Below are 16,406 nucleotides of genomic sequence, written 5' to 3'. Positions count from 1 at the left end.
AGACGATTAATTGGAAGGCAGGTGCTGCTGCCCCCTTAACCAGGCACATGTTCTCTGGTTAACACAGCTGCATCACTTCCGTTGCTGGGCCCTGATTATGTCACCCCTTTACAACCCTGTGTGTGTGTGAATGTCAAATAGGGGTCCATGTGGTGAGACTGAAGTTCAGAAGAGAGAGGCTTCTGATCACTGTGAATGAGGAAGTTTTCTCCTCAGAGGAGGAGGCACGGCTTCATCTGGAGCCGCTATACGTCTGGGCAGAGGAGGCAGGCCGGGAAACGCAGGAGGAAGGGGAGGGTGCTGATACTCACAAAGTGCTGACTGAACCGGTGCCATGATGGGCTCTTGGTATGCCACCCAGTCTCACATGAGCACATGGACCCCTACAGTCATTTTGTGCAATTCCTTGGGTGCCTTGTTGCCTCCATTAGACAAATGAGAACCATGGGAATCGCCCTCCAGTGATTCTTTCTCTCCCTGAGAAGATCGCAGTCATAACCCCACCTGGCTCCTGTTACCTTTGTCATAGGGCCCAGCCAGGCTGCTCCTTTGCCTGCAACACTGTTCCCCCCCATATCTGCCAGCCAACTCCATCAGCTTCATGTTTTTGCTTATGGGTAGCTTTCTTTTAGTTGTTTATTCATTTTGAGAGAAAGAGTGAGCGAGAGCCGGTGGGGGGTGGGGTGGGGCAGAGAGATATCGAGAGAGAGAATCCGCACTAACAGCACGGAGCCCAACACAAGGCTCCATCTCAGGAACTGTGAGATCATGACCTGAGCTGAAACCAAGAGTCAAATGCTTAATCAGGTGAGCCACCCAGGTGCCCCTGTGTGTAGCTTTCTTAATGGAGACTTGCCTTGGCCTGTTTTAATATTGCAATATCTCCTTCCACCTTAAGACACATTTCAGTCTGGTTATGCTGCTCTCCCTGCTTTCCTGCAGTTCTTCTTACCTTTTAAAATTCTAGGGGCGCCTGGGTGGCTCAGTTGGTTAAGCGGCCAACTTCGGCTCGGGTCATGATCTCACGGTGTTGCATCCACACGACTCCTGAAACAGAATGCTACGGGCACCAGTGACAGTCACAACAAAGTTTATTACAATGAGAGGCAAGGCCGACCGATCGGGACCAACACTCTTGATAAGAGTGCGGCCCCGAACAGCCGGGGTACAGAGTTTTTATAACCGATCACATCGTTTTATCATCACCTGGGAACAGAACAAAGAAACAGGTTCCAGATGAGTTAGAAACAGTTGCCTAATGAGGTGTTTACTTTAGACTTTCTGCCTCTAAGTTGCGACCAGTGGATCTCCTTGACCCTGCCTCTGATGCTCTTTTCTTTGAACTTTTGTTTCCTTAATTGGTGAAGCCTAATTTACAAGGGTATGAGGCAGTAGTTTACCAGAGCATGGCAAGGCTGTTATCTCTTAACCTTCAGTGTCAACACAAAGCTGTTATTTTTCAAGCTAAGCATTAGCCCTACACTACAATTTAACCCTTACAATGGTCCATGAGTTCAAGCCCCGCGTCGGGCTCTGTGCTGACAGCTCAGAGCCTGGAGCCTGTTTCAGATTCTGTGTCTCCCTCTCTCTGACCCTCCCCTGTTCATGCTCTGTCTCTCCCTGTCTCAAAAATAAATAAAACGTTAAAAAAAAAATTTTTTTTAAATTCTATGTAATCTGTTCATTTATGTTTTTTATTGCCTTTCCCTCCCTGTATGCCCCAACTAGAATGTCAACCCTATAAGAGCAGGCACTTTTGTCTGTTTGGTTTCCTAATTTTTCCAGAACCCCCAGAGCACTGCCTGGCTAATAGGAGATGCCCAGTAAATATATTTTGGGTGAAGGAAGAGCCTTTGTCAAGATCACAGAACCACGGAGCACTGGAGGTGGGGTTCAGCAGGCTATGTGTGTTCAGACGACATGGAGGTCGGTAGGGCCAAGTGAAGTGAGAGAGGTCGACTCCAGCTTAGATGGGGAATGTCCTGTTTATGAGTTTGAGCTTTATCTGTCATGCCATCTTATCATGAGTGTTCCGGACAGTTTGAATGTACCAGCTGGTACGTGGGGACCCAGTGGCAAAATTAGGATTGACGTTCTGTGTATTGAATTTTCTACCAGCCCATGCTTACGCCTTTGACATGGCAAGAATTATGCCCAGAGGCTTTTTATTCCTAAAATCAGCCCCTGCTCTAGAAAGACAATATGCATTTTGTTAACACCCTTGTGTGGAATGCTCCACCCCACCTGCCCTAAAGTGTCAGAAAACATCAAATAAAAAGTACCTGTGTCAGAAAACATCAAATAAAAAGTACCTGTGTTATAATTTAAGGAAAATACATTCCCCCCCCCCCCCCCATTGGCACTCTTTCCTCTCTTCTATGCCAAATATTTTCAATAAATCTCTCCTGTTTATTTAGGCAGAGCTTAAAATTTTTTTTTAAACTTCATCAGAATGTTGACGGGAAAAGAGTTCCTTCCATTGTTATTTAGGATAATATTTTTGAGGCTCTAGTTTAGGTGAGAAGATTGACCTGATCTTTCTTTCCCTCTATTGTGTTTACCTTGCTGCATTATTATTTTGAGCCTGTTCACAGGATGCTGGGCAGATGCCATTGACGTAATTGTCATTTTTTTAAACAAAGAGGATTGAAAATGTCCACTTAAGGGTTGTCCGTGACCTTTAATGTACACCTGTACATAATTGCTTCCTTTTACGAATAAAACACTTAGTGGGGAGGGGAGACATGTATATAGATTTCAATTAACTTATTTTTTAAGTGTACAAGCTGAAATATGCTTCAAAGAGAATTTAGATAGCAGCCAAAATACCATAAAAGAAAGCTGTCCTTCAGAAATGCCACTAGATCTTAAGCTAGTTATGAAATTGGCACCTGAGATTTATTTCTGTCAGAGAGGACATAAGATGAATTTTGAAGAGCCGTAGTCTCCATGCAGAAGATCCTAGAAACATAGGAATTATCTATAACCCCTCCTCTCTCTTCTTCACCCCTGCCCCCCCTTCACCATATGGAGTCATCACTGAAAATGTTAGTTTTACTTCTAAATAGTCTCAATTCATCTTTTTCTTCACCACATTTCCATCCGGGTCACAGCCAGGTCTTGTCTATGTGACTAAACCTGCATCTTTCCAGTCCTTGTGTGTCAACTCTGGTCTTTTCTGCAGCCCAGATTATCATTTTTATGAAGACCAAATATGATAAAGTCCTGTGCCCTTGCCCCACCCCAGCCCACTACACACAGATGGCCCTTGGAAGGCTTCCTGTCGCTCTTAGCTTAATGACTGAACTCCTTAATGTACCTTATAGGGCCCTGCATGGGCTGGTGGACACTCACATCTCTAATTTCAAACCTGCCACTTCCCCCAACCCCCATTGTCCACACACTAGTCACACCAGTCACCTTGTAGACCTTTTTACTTGCTGTGTTCCTCTCACCACAGGGCCTTTGCACATTCTCTTCCCTCTGCCTGAAACTTTATTTCCTTTCTTTGCCGGTTAACATTTCATCTTTTAGACCCCAGGTCCTACATGCCTTATTTAGGGAAACCTTCCTGGACTGCTCTCAGGATCAGATCTCCCTCTTTTGTCTGTATTGGCCTTATTTTCTTCCCTTTAAAGCACCATCAAGGACAATTTTGTCTTTTATGCTTTATTTGATTAAAATCTATCTCGCTTACTGGACTGTATGCTTGCTGGGGGCAGGAATTGTATATTTATCACAAGAGAAAAGTAGTATCTAGTACACAGAACTCAATATTTGAAGATGGTAGGTGGACAGATGAGTGGCTTCTTAAATTGTCTATTTTTATACCAGTTAGAACAGGGCACTGTTCCACTTCCACGTTGTGGAAGGCTCAGCAAGAACTGAAGCAACAGATGGAGAGAGATCTTCTGTTCATAGCCCCCAAAGGGGGCAGCTGTCCCTCCTGGCACAGACACCCAGTTCCCCTACTCACATACTAGGGCCATTTTCCTCTCTAGCCTTTTCTGGGGTCAACCCGGCTGGTTTCTATTCTGCCAACCCCAGCCAGCTTCCACCCACATGCCACTCTGTGTGCACCTAGTGCCATTCTCAACCCCAGTCAGGAACAACATTGCCCTGAATGCCTAAAAACTAAAGGGCCGATTTTGCATCTTAGAACAAGAGTTTCAGGAAAGCACTAAAATAGTTTTGAGCTTGGACTGAGGAGTCAGATCTCCTGAGCAACCCACCTTAAAGTTTCTAAGTCTCCCTATCTATAAAAGGGGGGATAATGTCCCTATCTCCTGTATGGGATTGACTTGGGATACTTTAGACCAGCATTGTCCAACAGTAATGTAGTGCAAGCCACATATATAATTTAAATGTTCCAGGTACTGTATTTATAAAAGGAAACTGAAACAGGTGAAATCAATTTTAAAAATCTGTTTAACCCGGTATACCCAAAGTTTATAATTTCAGCATGTTATCAATAATAGAATGACAACTGGGGCACCTGGGTGGCTCAGTCAGTTAAGCGTACAACTTTGGCTCAGGTCATGATCTTGCGGTTTGTGGGTTTGAGCCCCGCATTGGGCTCTGTGCTGACAGCTCGGAGCCTGGAGCCTGCTTCGGATTCTGTGCCTCCCTTTCTCTCTGCCCCTCCCCTGTGCACACTCTGTCATTCTCTCTCTCTCAAAAATAAACAAACATTAAAAAATTAAAAATAGTAGGATGACTAATTCCTTTCATTTATATTAAGTCTTTTAAAATCCAACGTATTAGTGTACCTCAGCATGTACTAGTCACATTTCTAAAGCTCAGTAGCTAGTGGCTATATTTTAGGCAGTGCTGTCTTCAGGAATTCATATAAAACACAGTACCTAGTTCATACTTTGCCAGTTAACAACTGTTGGCAAAATGATCGTAACTTACTTTAAACACGTCAAAAATTGGGTGGTCAAACATTAGTACTGCCCGTTTGCATTCGTTGCCACAGGGGGAGGCCTCAGATCTGTTGTTGTTGTTGTTGTTTCTCTTTCAAAGGAATAAAGAGTTGACTTGCATGTTCTTGGCCAATTCCCTGGAAGTTGGCCCCTAGGTTTCAGAATGAGGTCAGTTTGGTGGTTTACGGTCGACTTTCCTTCTGGAGGTGGGAAAGGGGAAACTCAGCGTGCCTCCAGTGCTGCGTGCCTGTCTCTGTTTTCTGGCTCTCTTCTGTTTAATTATTTGAAGCTGGAGCAACTTGATTTTAAAACAAAACACATGGGCCGAGAGTAATTGGGAGGACGTTTGCTAGTGATGTAGTGCTGAAGGTATGTGCAGTTGAGGCCCCGGCCCCATTCTGCTTGCTTAGGTAGTGAGTGCTTTCCTTGACCTCACATTCAGTGGTTTTTTGGTTTTTTTTTGTTTTTTTTTCTGAAAATTCTTAAACCTTGTTTGGAAAGTCAGAGCAGAAAGTATTAGAGCAGGATTGTAAAGGAAGCTGTGAGTCTTCTTTAAATTCTGAGTTCTCTCTCTCTCTTCTTTGTGGAAGATCATTGGTTTCCAGTCTGTTTCTATGATCCGGGAGGGAAAATGGGTTTTCAAAGTGCAAGAGGAGAACTTCATGCAAAGAGAATGTTGACCCGCCACTGAGTTTCTCTGTTCTAGATCACTCCCGTTGCTGACACCAGCACGGGAATTTCTGTTCTATGGCCAGTTCTTATGTGAAGGCCATGTTCTCATTGTTTTACCTCTTCAACTCCCGTTTGCTTGCTGGGGGCAGAGTATACGATGTCCTCCTCATCTCACATGTAATTCTAACCCAAGGGCCTCTACTTCCCGTCCCAGGGAGGAAAATGGGAATTTATCAGGACTGGTAAGAACATATACTACATTGGTGTTAATCTCCTCTCGGTTCAAGCTGTGTGCTTCTAAGCAAATGCAACTCTGTAAGCCCCATTTTTCTCTTAAAAGGGGGTTAGTAACAGTGCCTATTCCAAAATAAAATTGCTGTGAAGCTTAAAGAGACACTACATACAAAGCAGTAAGCACAGTGCCTGGCAAGTAAGAAGAAATGAATGTTAGTGATTAGCAGGGCCCTCAGCAGTACCATGTCCACCCCAGAGGAACGGCTGACCATGATGTTCTCTGCCACGACATCCCACCCGTTGCTTACAGTAACTGTGATTAAATGCCACATCAGGAAGATGATTGAACATTTGTCCATGAAGAGCTTTAGTGTAGGGTAGGCATTTCACCGGGACGAGTTTCACATCAATAGGTGTGAAGTCAAGCACTCTGTGATTTCTAGGTCTGATGGGGTGCCGTGTATGCAGTCATCACTTGTTACCCTGTTGTACCTAGGACCTATAAATAGGAAAGTAACATGCTGAATTGCTTTATTTTTGTACTACAGAGTCCCAGGTATCTTTGAGTCATTTCGGGGACTGGTACATTTGTTGTTTTCCATCAAAAACATAAAGCGACATAGCACTCCAACCAGGGCCATAGAGGGGACCTTAGTTTTCTTTTGGGAGATTCAGAACAACAGCTCTTTCTAAACCCTTTTCAAACCTATAAGAACAAAAGAAAGGGGTCCTCAGTTTTTGCCAAATCAAGGACTTGCTGAAGCTTTTGCGCATGGAGGCTCATAAGGTATTACATGCTGTCTCACTGCAGAATCAGATAATTGGCGGGAGATTTGGGAAGTTCTTCTAAAAACACAACCAGATTTTCAGGGCAGTCAGCCGTCTGTTTTTTCAGTCCTGCGTTTCCCCTCTGTTCCTTCTGTTTTCCCCCAGCCCCTCTTGGATCCATTAGCCGATGCCCTCAAAGCGTCAGCAACCCCCACGCTTCCCTGCTGCGAATGATGACCTCGCCAGGTGGACAGCTCTCAGATTTCCCCCAAACTGCAAAGAATAACCACCCTCACTCACTCTTGTCTTCTCTGCACACCCTCTCGGTGGACAGCTTTCCTGACATTTAACTTAATCAAGATGTTAGTAAAATAAACAGAGTGTGCTGCTGTCATCCGATTGAAACTGCTCATTAACCTGCCCACTCTCTTTTCACTTCAGCGTTTGGGAAGGAAATTCACTCAGAGTTGCTATTGATAATGAAGATGAGGAATAAGATGTGTTTTCCCTCATGCTCCGTTACACCCAGTTCTGACTGCTGAGCTCTTAGTGGGCAGACAGCCCTGTACAATGTGTCCTCAAACATGTGACACCCTGATTACAAGACATGCTGCTGGGATGCCTGGGTGGCTCAATTGGTTAAGCATCCGACTTCGGATCAGGTCATGATCTCACAGTTCGTGAGTTCGAGCCCCGCGTTGGGCTCTGTGCTGACAGCTCAGAGCCTGGAGCGGCTTGAGATTCTGTGTCTCCCTTTCTGTGCCCCTCCCCCCACTCATGCTCTGTCTCTCTCTCAAAAATAAATAATGAGGGGCGCCTGGGTGGTGCAGTCGGTTAAGCATCCGACTTCAGCCAGGTCACGATCTCACGGTCCGTGAGTTCGAGCCCCGCGTCAGGCTCTGGGCTGATGGCTCGGAGCCTGGAGCCTGTTTCCGATTCTGTGTCTCCCTCTCTCTCTGCCCCTCCCCCGTTCATGCTCTGTCTCTCTCTGTCCCAAAAATAAATAAAAAACGTTGAAAAAAAAATTAAAAAAAAATAAATAATGAAAACATGAAAAAAAATTTTAATTTGATTAATTAAAAAAAAAACGACCTATTTTAGTTAGGTAAAATCAAGAGGGGAAAAAACTGGGATGCCACTGATTTCAAGATCTGTCCCAATTTTAGACATGTTAAAATGTGGGGGGGGAGAATGTGTATCTTAGAGCAGAGGGAATACAGTGACAACTAACTAAAATGGAAAATCCCTCTGTTACTATTTGCTCCCCCTCCCTCCCTGGCAGGCAGCGCTGGGGGTGTGTGGTTTGTGCTTCACGGTGCATGTGAACGTATGGCACAGAGTTGAGAGCAGGCCAAGTTGTGGAAGGCCTCTCAACTGCAATGTAAATCATTTAACTTTCTGAAAAATGGCAGCATCCAGGACTTTTCTTTGGGTCACATTGAACTTGGTAGGATTCTTGTTACTTTTTGAAGACGTGGTGAAGAGTATGTTGAGGGGCATCCTGGGCTTCTGCCTGCCCTCCGGGACCTGGCCCATTTCTGACGGCATGATGGCATAGACAGAGTCGCCAGCTCTTTCACGTTCATGTCCCTGGTCATCCATTTTTTTAGTGAACATTTGGCTTGGGTGTACGGGGGTGGGTACTGTTTCCTCTCCTACCCTAAAAGGCAGCATTAAACATTATTAATGACTCTGATTTTGCTCAAGCTTCTGCCTAATTATTATTCTTCATAATTTCAGTGAGTTCTAAGCACTGACATGTCCCCACCCTGTCTTTTAAAAATGTTTTAGAAGTTTTTTCCCCACTTTGAGATATAATTGACAAATAAAATTATAAGATATTTAAAGAGTACAATGTGATGATTCAGTGTACATTGTGAAAGAATTCCCTAGCTTTGAGTTAACACTTCCATCACCTCCTGTAGTTACCTTCCTGTGTGTGGGACATCATTTCCATTTTCTTAGCAAGGTTCAACTTTACAGTGTTACCGACTACAGTCACCATGCTTACGTTAGATCCTCAGACCTTATTTACCTTACAACTTACACCCTTTACTACACCCTTGGCCCCTACATTTTTACTGTTTCTATGGGTTCAACTTATTTATTTATAATTATTATTCTTAATGTTTTATTTATTTATTTAGAGAGAGTGTGCAAGCAAGTGCAAGTGGGAGAGGGGGAGAGAGAATCCTAGCAGGCTCCCTGCTGTCAGCATAGAGCCTCATGCAGGGCTCAGTCCCACTAACCGTGAGGTCATGACGTGAGCCGCAGTCAACAGTCAGATACTTAACCAACTGAGCCACCCAGGCACCTCTCAACTTATTTATTTAGATTCCACGTGTAAGTGATATTGCGTGGTATTTATCTTTTCTGTCTGGCTTATTTTATTTTGCATGGTGCCCTCCAGGTTGTTGCAAATGACAAGATTTCCTTCCTGTCTAAGGTTGAATAATATTCCATTGCAAATGTATACCACATTTTCTTTACCCAAGCCTTCTTAATGCTGTAATAGCTTTAATGAAGGTGATTATGGTGTTTCTTTTCCCATAAAAGGCTATTACTCAGATTTTAGGCAAGGCTATTTCTCAGCCAGGTAAGTGATAAAAGAATTGGTTGAAAACTTTATTTATATTTATTTGTATTAGTAAAAACATGGCATCTACCCTTATACTTAACACTTTCTTTCTTTCTTTCTTTCAGTTTTTGGGAATAGCATTTCTTGGAATTGGACTGTGGGCGTGGAATGAAAAAGTAAGTTGAATATCATGAAAATGCACACATATTGGTCGTTAGAGGCTGCACTTTGCCTTACATGTTGTCTCCTTTCCTCTTTGACAGCTGCAGAGTATAAAGAAACGTGGTTCTTTAATGAAAGAAAGTGTTCTTAGAAGATAGTGTCATATTTCAAAGGCTCTTCAGAAATGAAGGCTAAATCAGTCATCTTATCAAAATAATTACAAAAGTAACAATACATGTGCATAACATCAGTTAGCAGGAGATGTGCGTTCATGTGGAACGTTTCCTCACTCTGGCACAAGAATTTCAGTAATGCTTATAAATACCACTAAACCACCTGCAGCCTTCTCTCTTTCTCTTTTAACCCTTTGGAAGATTACTCAAGCCGTAAAAGATGGGTTTTCTTTTTAGTGTGAGCATTATGTAATAAGCTGTTATTAGCATGTTGTATGAAGGAAGCTGGATAAAATTCATGTTTGAATATCAGATAAACTTAACGTTAATAAGAATGTGAATACTTGTCTGCTGATTGAAAGTATTTAGTAATGTTTGAAATTTAAATACAACATAGTAAAAGGAAATATCTGGAAGTACAGAGTGGCATATTGTAGGCTATGGTGAAGATACAATGTTCTCGGCAGTTTATGCTCTAAGCAACACTCTCATGACCCGACCTCTCTGTGTCCACTCCTCTGCCTTACTTCCCATCAGCACCTTTTAATTGTTTCTTTACAAATTCTACTGAGGCCAAGCACTGGAATTCAGAAATTAACGTGAGCTTTTTTTCTTCCTTCTTTGGAAGTGAAATCGTTGGCAGCGTTTTATCACCCACCTTGTGAGAGTGAGGGAGTGTATGGATCAGTGAAAGCTTGTAAACAGAGTTTAGCTTAAGTTTTCCCAGAAGACCAGTCTGTTATCTCTTTGGTATTTCATCCTTTGAGCTTGACCACGGCCTGAAGCCAAGAGTTTCTGTGAGATGTTCTGTGTATTAGGAGAGGAAAAACTAAGAAAGTCCAGCCATCAAAAGCCCCTCGGATGCCAGTAGGAATTTCTATAAGTAAAAAAAGGAAAAAAAAAATGTTCAGATAGAACTCATCAAATAAAACTCATATTCTGAGTTTTGAAAGTGAACCATCCTTTGTTTATTTGCAGACTACTTATACAGAATGTAAAATGTTTTACAGAAAGTGAACCACCTTCCAGCAACATTCTGAGGCAGGCCAGTGATGAAGGGAGACAAATTAAGTTCCCAGAACAGACATTTTCTCTCTAGAAACTTTTATGTTGAATACATGTCTTCTGCCTGGTCCCCTTGTAGGCTTGTAGGTTTGTATTGGTGGAATCTCAGAAATGTTACTTTTGAAGCCTTCTGATTGGTTAATGCCAGATAACACAGCTTTTTATAACTCTCCTTTAATAAGAGTCCATTTCTATCTGATTTGAAAAGATGCTGGAAGGCATTAAATGAACTAATTGTCTATTGTAGCAATAAACAGACCATTGGTAATTTGGAAGGTTTTTTTTTCCACTTTGTGAAATATAATTACCTTTTTGTTTCATCAGTTACCCCAAATGTCTCTTCTCTGATAAAATGACAAAATTCTAAAGCTGGCAGTGTCACACAAATATCAGAGCAAGGGAGTGACGCAGCCTTTGGGTAGGGTTGAAATAGCAGTCCCTTCTTTGTCAAAGCCACTACCAGTGAATGGAAAGTTTCTCTGGAGAGCTGAAGTTACTTGGCCAGCCAGCCAGCCAGCTACTATGTAGCAGAACTTCGCCAGCTGGGAATAAATGGAGGTAGCAGAGGGTAAAGGACTCATAGCAACCCTCTCTAGTGAACTTCGGCCACATGTCTGGCCCCTGGGCGTGGGGACACAGCAGTGAATGACGTGCAGTCCCTGCACTGTGGAGCTTGCATTCTTGTGGGGCCCTGACAATAAGCAGTTAACTAGCTGAGGACCTCTTCCTACCACCTTGGGTGCTACCTACCCCGATGCTGACCACCAAGGTCTCTCGAACTGCAGTGGACCCATACTGGTCTCCTTAATTCCTCAAGGGACTTCTTGAAGATGTATGTCAGATAATTTCACTTCTCTACTCCAGCCAGCTGATTTTCCATAGCTCGCTACAAAACATAGAGTTGATACAATCCCCGTTGGGCCCTTGCCCCAGCACTGAGGCCTTTTTGTTGCCTGATGGCATCTGTGCCTCTGCCTTCACTGGCCCTGATGTAGACACTGTCCCCTCAGGAGTTTCATGGGACCCCGAGTGCTCTTTGCCTAGCTGTCACCAAGCTCTGATCCAAGTCCGGCTCAAATCACCTTCCTGTGGAACCTACCTGACCACCAGCCTCCCTACTATGGACCTGTTTCCCCACACCCAAGTCCATGTGACATTCTGTCTGTCTCACTTCATCCTTTCCTGTCTCCTGTCATTAGACCTTTCATGACATGTCCTCACCGTCTTGAATTGTGCCTGACACGGACAGACTCTGGGGAAATATATTTTCCAAGGAGTAAATTCGAGAAGAGGGGTGAACAATAAATCAAGGTCTCAAAGAAGGTACAGTGGGGTTGGAAGGGGGCACATAGGGAAGAAACCCACCTGGGGGAAGTGAACCAGCAGGAAGGAGGGACAGGTAGGGCTACAGTCTTGCCCATGGTGGTCTGCAGGCTCTGTTCTTCCCCTTAGCCTTCACACCCCCACTTCTGGGTTACCTGAGGACACTGGATTCAGGGTGAGCACTAAGCAGGCCCCTGCACTGCCACCATCAGAGCACCCCTAACATGAGGCCGTGGAACCCAACGTGATTCAATGGGTGGTCGCCAGGCCACACTACCAAGCTGCCCCTCCTGCTGAGCTTCCTGTCCCCACAACCCCCTCCCTCTGACCCTGTCTTCCCACAACCCCCTCCCACTGACTCCATTCCCATTTTACTCCTCCCCCGCCCAAACCCGCCTTTGTTCAAGTCCTGGTGAGTGCTATCGAGAAACCTAAGGTATCGTTAGAGAGTGGTGAGAGAAGGGGTGTCTTTTAGAAAAGGATGGTTGGGAATGGTGTCCCTGTGGAGGTGGCATTGGAGCAGAGACCCGAAGGAAGTGGGCAGGGTCTGCAGGGTACTGGGGGAATAGCATTCCAGGCAGAGCGAATAGCAGGTGTGGTGGTCCTGAGTCAGGGACTTGGGGTTCCAGGGAACAAGAAGGAGGTCAGTAGGACTGGAAGGGAGAGAGCAAGGACAAGAAGAAGATGTGGCAAGAGGGGCAGGCAGAGAGGTTAGAGCAGGCAGGGTCCTGTAGAAGTTTGGATGAGAGGAAGTCACCAGAGCATTCTGAAGTTTGATAAGGGAGTGTCCTGATTTGGCTTTTTTTTTTTTCTTCTTTTTTCTTTTTTCTTTTTTAAGTGTCTGGCTTTTAAGATTGCTCTGGTTCCTATGTGGAATAAGAGCACAGCTTTGAGGCTAAACAGACCACAGTTCAAATACTGGCTTCTCCATTTACCATCGGTGTGACTTTGGGCAACTGTGTTAACTTCTCTGAGATGTCCTTTCCTCATTTGTGCATTGAGGACAGTAACCACCTCATAGGCTTGTTTTGAGGACTAAATGAGATGGTCCCCAAGAAGTGCCTGGTATAAAGTAAATGCTCCTTGTATATAGGGCTGCCTCCCTTGGACGCATGACTATAGCATGGGGAGGAGCAGAATGGTGGTGTTGGAAGCTGCCTCAAATTTTAGGAGAGTTCAGGCTTTGATCTATGGAGCAAAGAATTGGTTTTGTTTGGGGGTCTCTTAAGGAAGATATGATCTGCATTGATCACCTTGGTGACTGCGAAAGCTTCTCTGTCAAAACACCTTGGGTTAACTTCTCACCTCTGATGGGATGAAATTTTGAGGTGAACCACAGTTGGCCAAGGGTGGTGGGTAGCATGCACCTGCTGGGCTGAAAACACCAGCCCATGAATCAGTGAGCTCCCCCCAGTAGGGATGTAGAATTTGTAAATCTCCAAACTGGGTCGGTCCCAGCTAGAAGGACCAGATTTCCACTGGAAGGATGAGATTTCTTTAACAGACAAGGCTTTACACATTTTTACACATTTTTACACATTTTTAGTGACAAAAATTATTACCCCCTTGTGCATACATAATACCAGGCTGAGCCTTAAACCTAGGGCTAATATTACCATTGAATATTAGACATGATAATGAAATAATCCATTTTATCTGAATTCCAAATTGACTGTGCAAAGGATAACTGTGTCTCCAGGGGAAGCTGGTTTATGTGAAGGTTTTCAGAAATCATAGAATCTGCTGTTTAGAAGGAACATTAACAATTATGTAGCATGAATCACCTCTATAATAGGCTTGGCAGCATCCAGCCATAATCAACTTACTTTTTCAGATAGCATTTATTGAGCACATAGCACGGGATTGGGTTCGTACTGGACTCAGGATATAACTCCTCAGAATTTACAGTCTAGGAAAGGTACACACACACACACACACACACACACACACACTACTATACAATATATAACATTGTAATATATGTTAATTTGGGGTGTATATAAGTTTAGCAATTTCTGTGCCAAAATACTCACCACTTCTGTCTCTTTGGGTTACTTTTACTGTTGGAAATACCTTCCTTCTACAAAAGTCGAATCATGTCTTACTAGTTTTTACTCCTTGATTATGGATCTACCCTGTTGGATCCCACAGAGTAAGTCCTTCTACCTGTTGGCCCTTAAGGCATTCAAGGTGGAGGCCTGGTTCCTTATGCATTTCAAGCTAAATATCTGCTGCTTTTTGTGGGTGAGGAGTCCCTTCACCATCTTGGTTGTGATCCCCTGACCTCTCTCTAGTGTGTCCTCTGTACCATTGAGAAGGTGCTTTAGGGGCCATAGGAGGTGTGGCTGGATTATGTCCCTTTTCTCATCTGTTGTCAGTGCAGGTTGAGATCCTGCTGTTGATCACTGGGAGTCCCAAGTTGGTCTCAGATCCAGCTAAGTTCACCCTGTTCACCTCATGTCTGGCTGATTTTCAGAATCAAATACATTTACCCAGCTGTCATCCAGCACATTCCCTATTCCATTGATGTTGGTTTTAGCTGTACATTTGGATCAAGCTTCTCCCTCAATTCTTTCTTCTAACTCAGGCTTTCCTTTAGGTCCTTGCCCCCCAGTGCCCTCTCAGGGAAATTCTGATTTAGTAGGTCTGGGGTAGACACTGGGGTGCTCTATTTTCACAAGCCTCCTAGATTGTTCTGATTGCAGTCAAGTTTACTTATCACTGATAAAAGCCACTTCTATGTTGAGCAGGCCAAGACAGAACCCACTGACATGTTACTGGAAATTTCCTTTGGGGTTGACACTCATTCACTTATATGTGCCCTTGGGCATCATCAGTCAAGCAATTTCTAATCCATCTACTTGTCATTACATCAGGCTGTTTTTCTGTTTCTTGTTTTTGTAGATAGACTATATCCTTCGCTTTATCTCTGATTAACCAGCCTAGGGACTTAGTTGAACCTAGTACTTTCTTACTGGACCCATACTGGGTCCTGGAGCATGTTATTTTCTCACCCAGGAATTCATAAACCCTGTCAGTAAAGCAAGTACTAAAGCATGGTTTATCATTTCCCCCTTCTAGAAATGGTTTTCTTACTTGGCTTCCAAGATATCCCACACTTCAGTTTTTCTACTTCATAGGCAATGCTTTCTCACACTTTGCTAATTCTGGCTCACCTCTCTGACCTCTAAATTTTGGAGTGCCCCAGGCTCGATCCCAAGACCTCTTTCTCTATCTTCACTCAGGCTCTAGGAGATCTCCTCCAAGTGCGGGACTTCAAACACCATCTGTCACTGATGATTGCCAAAGTTAGATCTCTGATCTGGACGTCATCTGAACTCCAGACTTGTATAGCCAATAGCTTACCCAACATCTCCACTTAAATGTCCAGTGGCTTCTGAAACTTAATCCAAAACACCACTCTTGATTCCCCTTCCCAAATCTGCTCTTCCCAATTGCAATAAATGACAACTTTCTCTTTCTACTTGCTTGGGTGATTCTTCACACTCTTCCTTCTTTTCTTCTCATACCACATTCAGTCCATTAGCAAACACTGTTGGCTCTACTTGGAGAATATATGGAGAATCTCATGTCTTCTTTCCACCTCCACTTTTATACCCTGATCTAAGCTGCTACCACACCCACAGTTATTTCCCTGCCTCTACTCTTGTCTGCCTACTCCTATCCCAGGTCCATCTCCATGAAGCATCCAGAGTGATCCTTTTAAAATATAATATAGAATCGCTAGTATCAAAAAGACAAGAAATAACAAGTGTTGGTGAGGATGTAGAGAAAAGGGAACCCTCGTGCCTTGTTGTTGGGAATGTAAATTGATGCAGCCACTGTGGAAAACACCTATGAAGTTTCCTCAACAAATAAAAAATAGAAATACTAGATGACCTAGCAATTCTACTTCTGGGTATTTATCCCAAGAAAACAGAAACACTAATTTAAAAAGATATTTATGCCCCTATGTTCATTGCAACATTATTTACAATATCAAGAATATGGAAGCTAGACCTAGGTGTCCATTGATAGATGATAGGATAAAGAAGATTTGTGGTATGTCTATATATAATGGAACATTACTCAACTGTAAAAAAAAGAAAATGAAATCTCACCATTTGTGACATGGATGAACCTAGAGGGTATCATGTTAACTGAAGTAAGTCAGAGAGAGAAAGACAAATACCATATGATTTCACTTATGTGTGGAACCTAAAAAAATAAAATAGACTCCCAAATACATAGAACAAACTGGTGGTTAGAGGTGGGGGGGGGCGGTGGAGAGAAGTTAGAGAATAAGTGAAATAGGTGAAGGGGAGTAAGATGCACAGACTTCCAACTGTAAAATAAGTTACAGGAATGAAAAGTAGAACATGGGGAATATTGTGAGTAATATTGTAATAACTTTGTATGATGACAGATGGTAACTAGACTGTTTTGGTGATTATTTCATAATGTATGTAGATGATGAATCACTATGTTGTATACCTGAAATTAATA

At 43.4% G+C, this 16,406-nt stretch overlaps 1 protein-coding gene across 5 annotated transcripts in view; it reads left to right on the top strand.

The window, feature by feature from the left end:
• The window catches only part of TSPAN5 (tetraspanin 5), a 176,481-nt gene that overhangs the window by 133,980 nt on the left and 26,095 nt on the right, over positions 1-16,406 (top strand). For 4 of the 5 annotated variants that reach the window (XR_014137610.1, XR_014137609.1, XM_060654589.3 and 1 more), the window contains one exon: positions 9,303-9,353. The exons of the other annotated variant lie outside the window; for it this stretch is intronic. Coding sequence is in view for 2 of the 4 variants with exons in the window: in XM_060654589.3 (XP_060510572.1) it covers positions 9,303-9,353 (51 nt within the window). In the remaining 2 variants the exon portion in view is untranslated. The remainder of the gene's footprint in view (positions 1-9,302; positions 9,354-16,406) is intronic. 5 annotated transcript variants of the gene reach the window in all.

This window comes from Panthera onca, chromosome B1, assembly GCF_046562875.1.
Source record: "Panthera onca isolate mPanOnc1 chromosome B1, mPanOnc1 haplotype 2, whole genome shotgun sequence".
NCBI lineage: Eukaryota > Metazoa > Chordata > Mammalia > Carnivora > Felidae > Panthera > Panthera onca.
The sequence above is the reverse complement of the archived record's forward strand: the minus strand, read 5'-3'. Positions and strand labels throughout refer to the sequence as shown.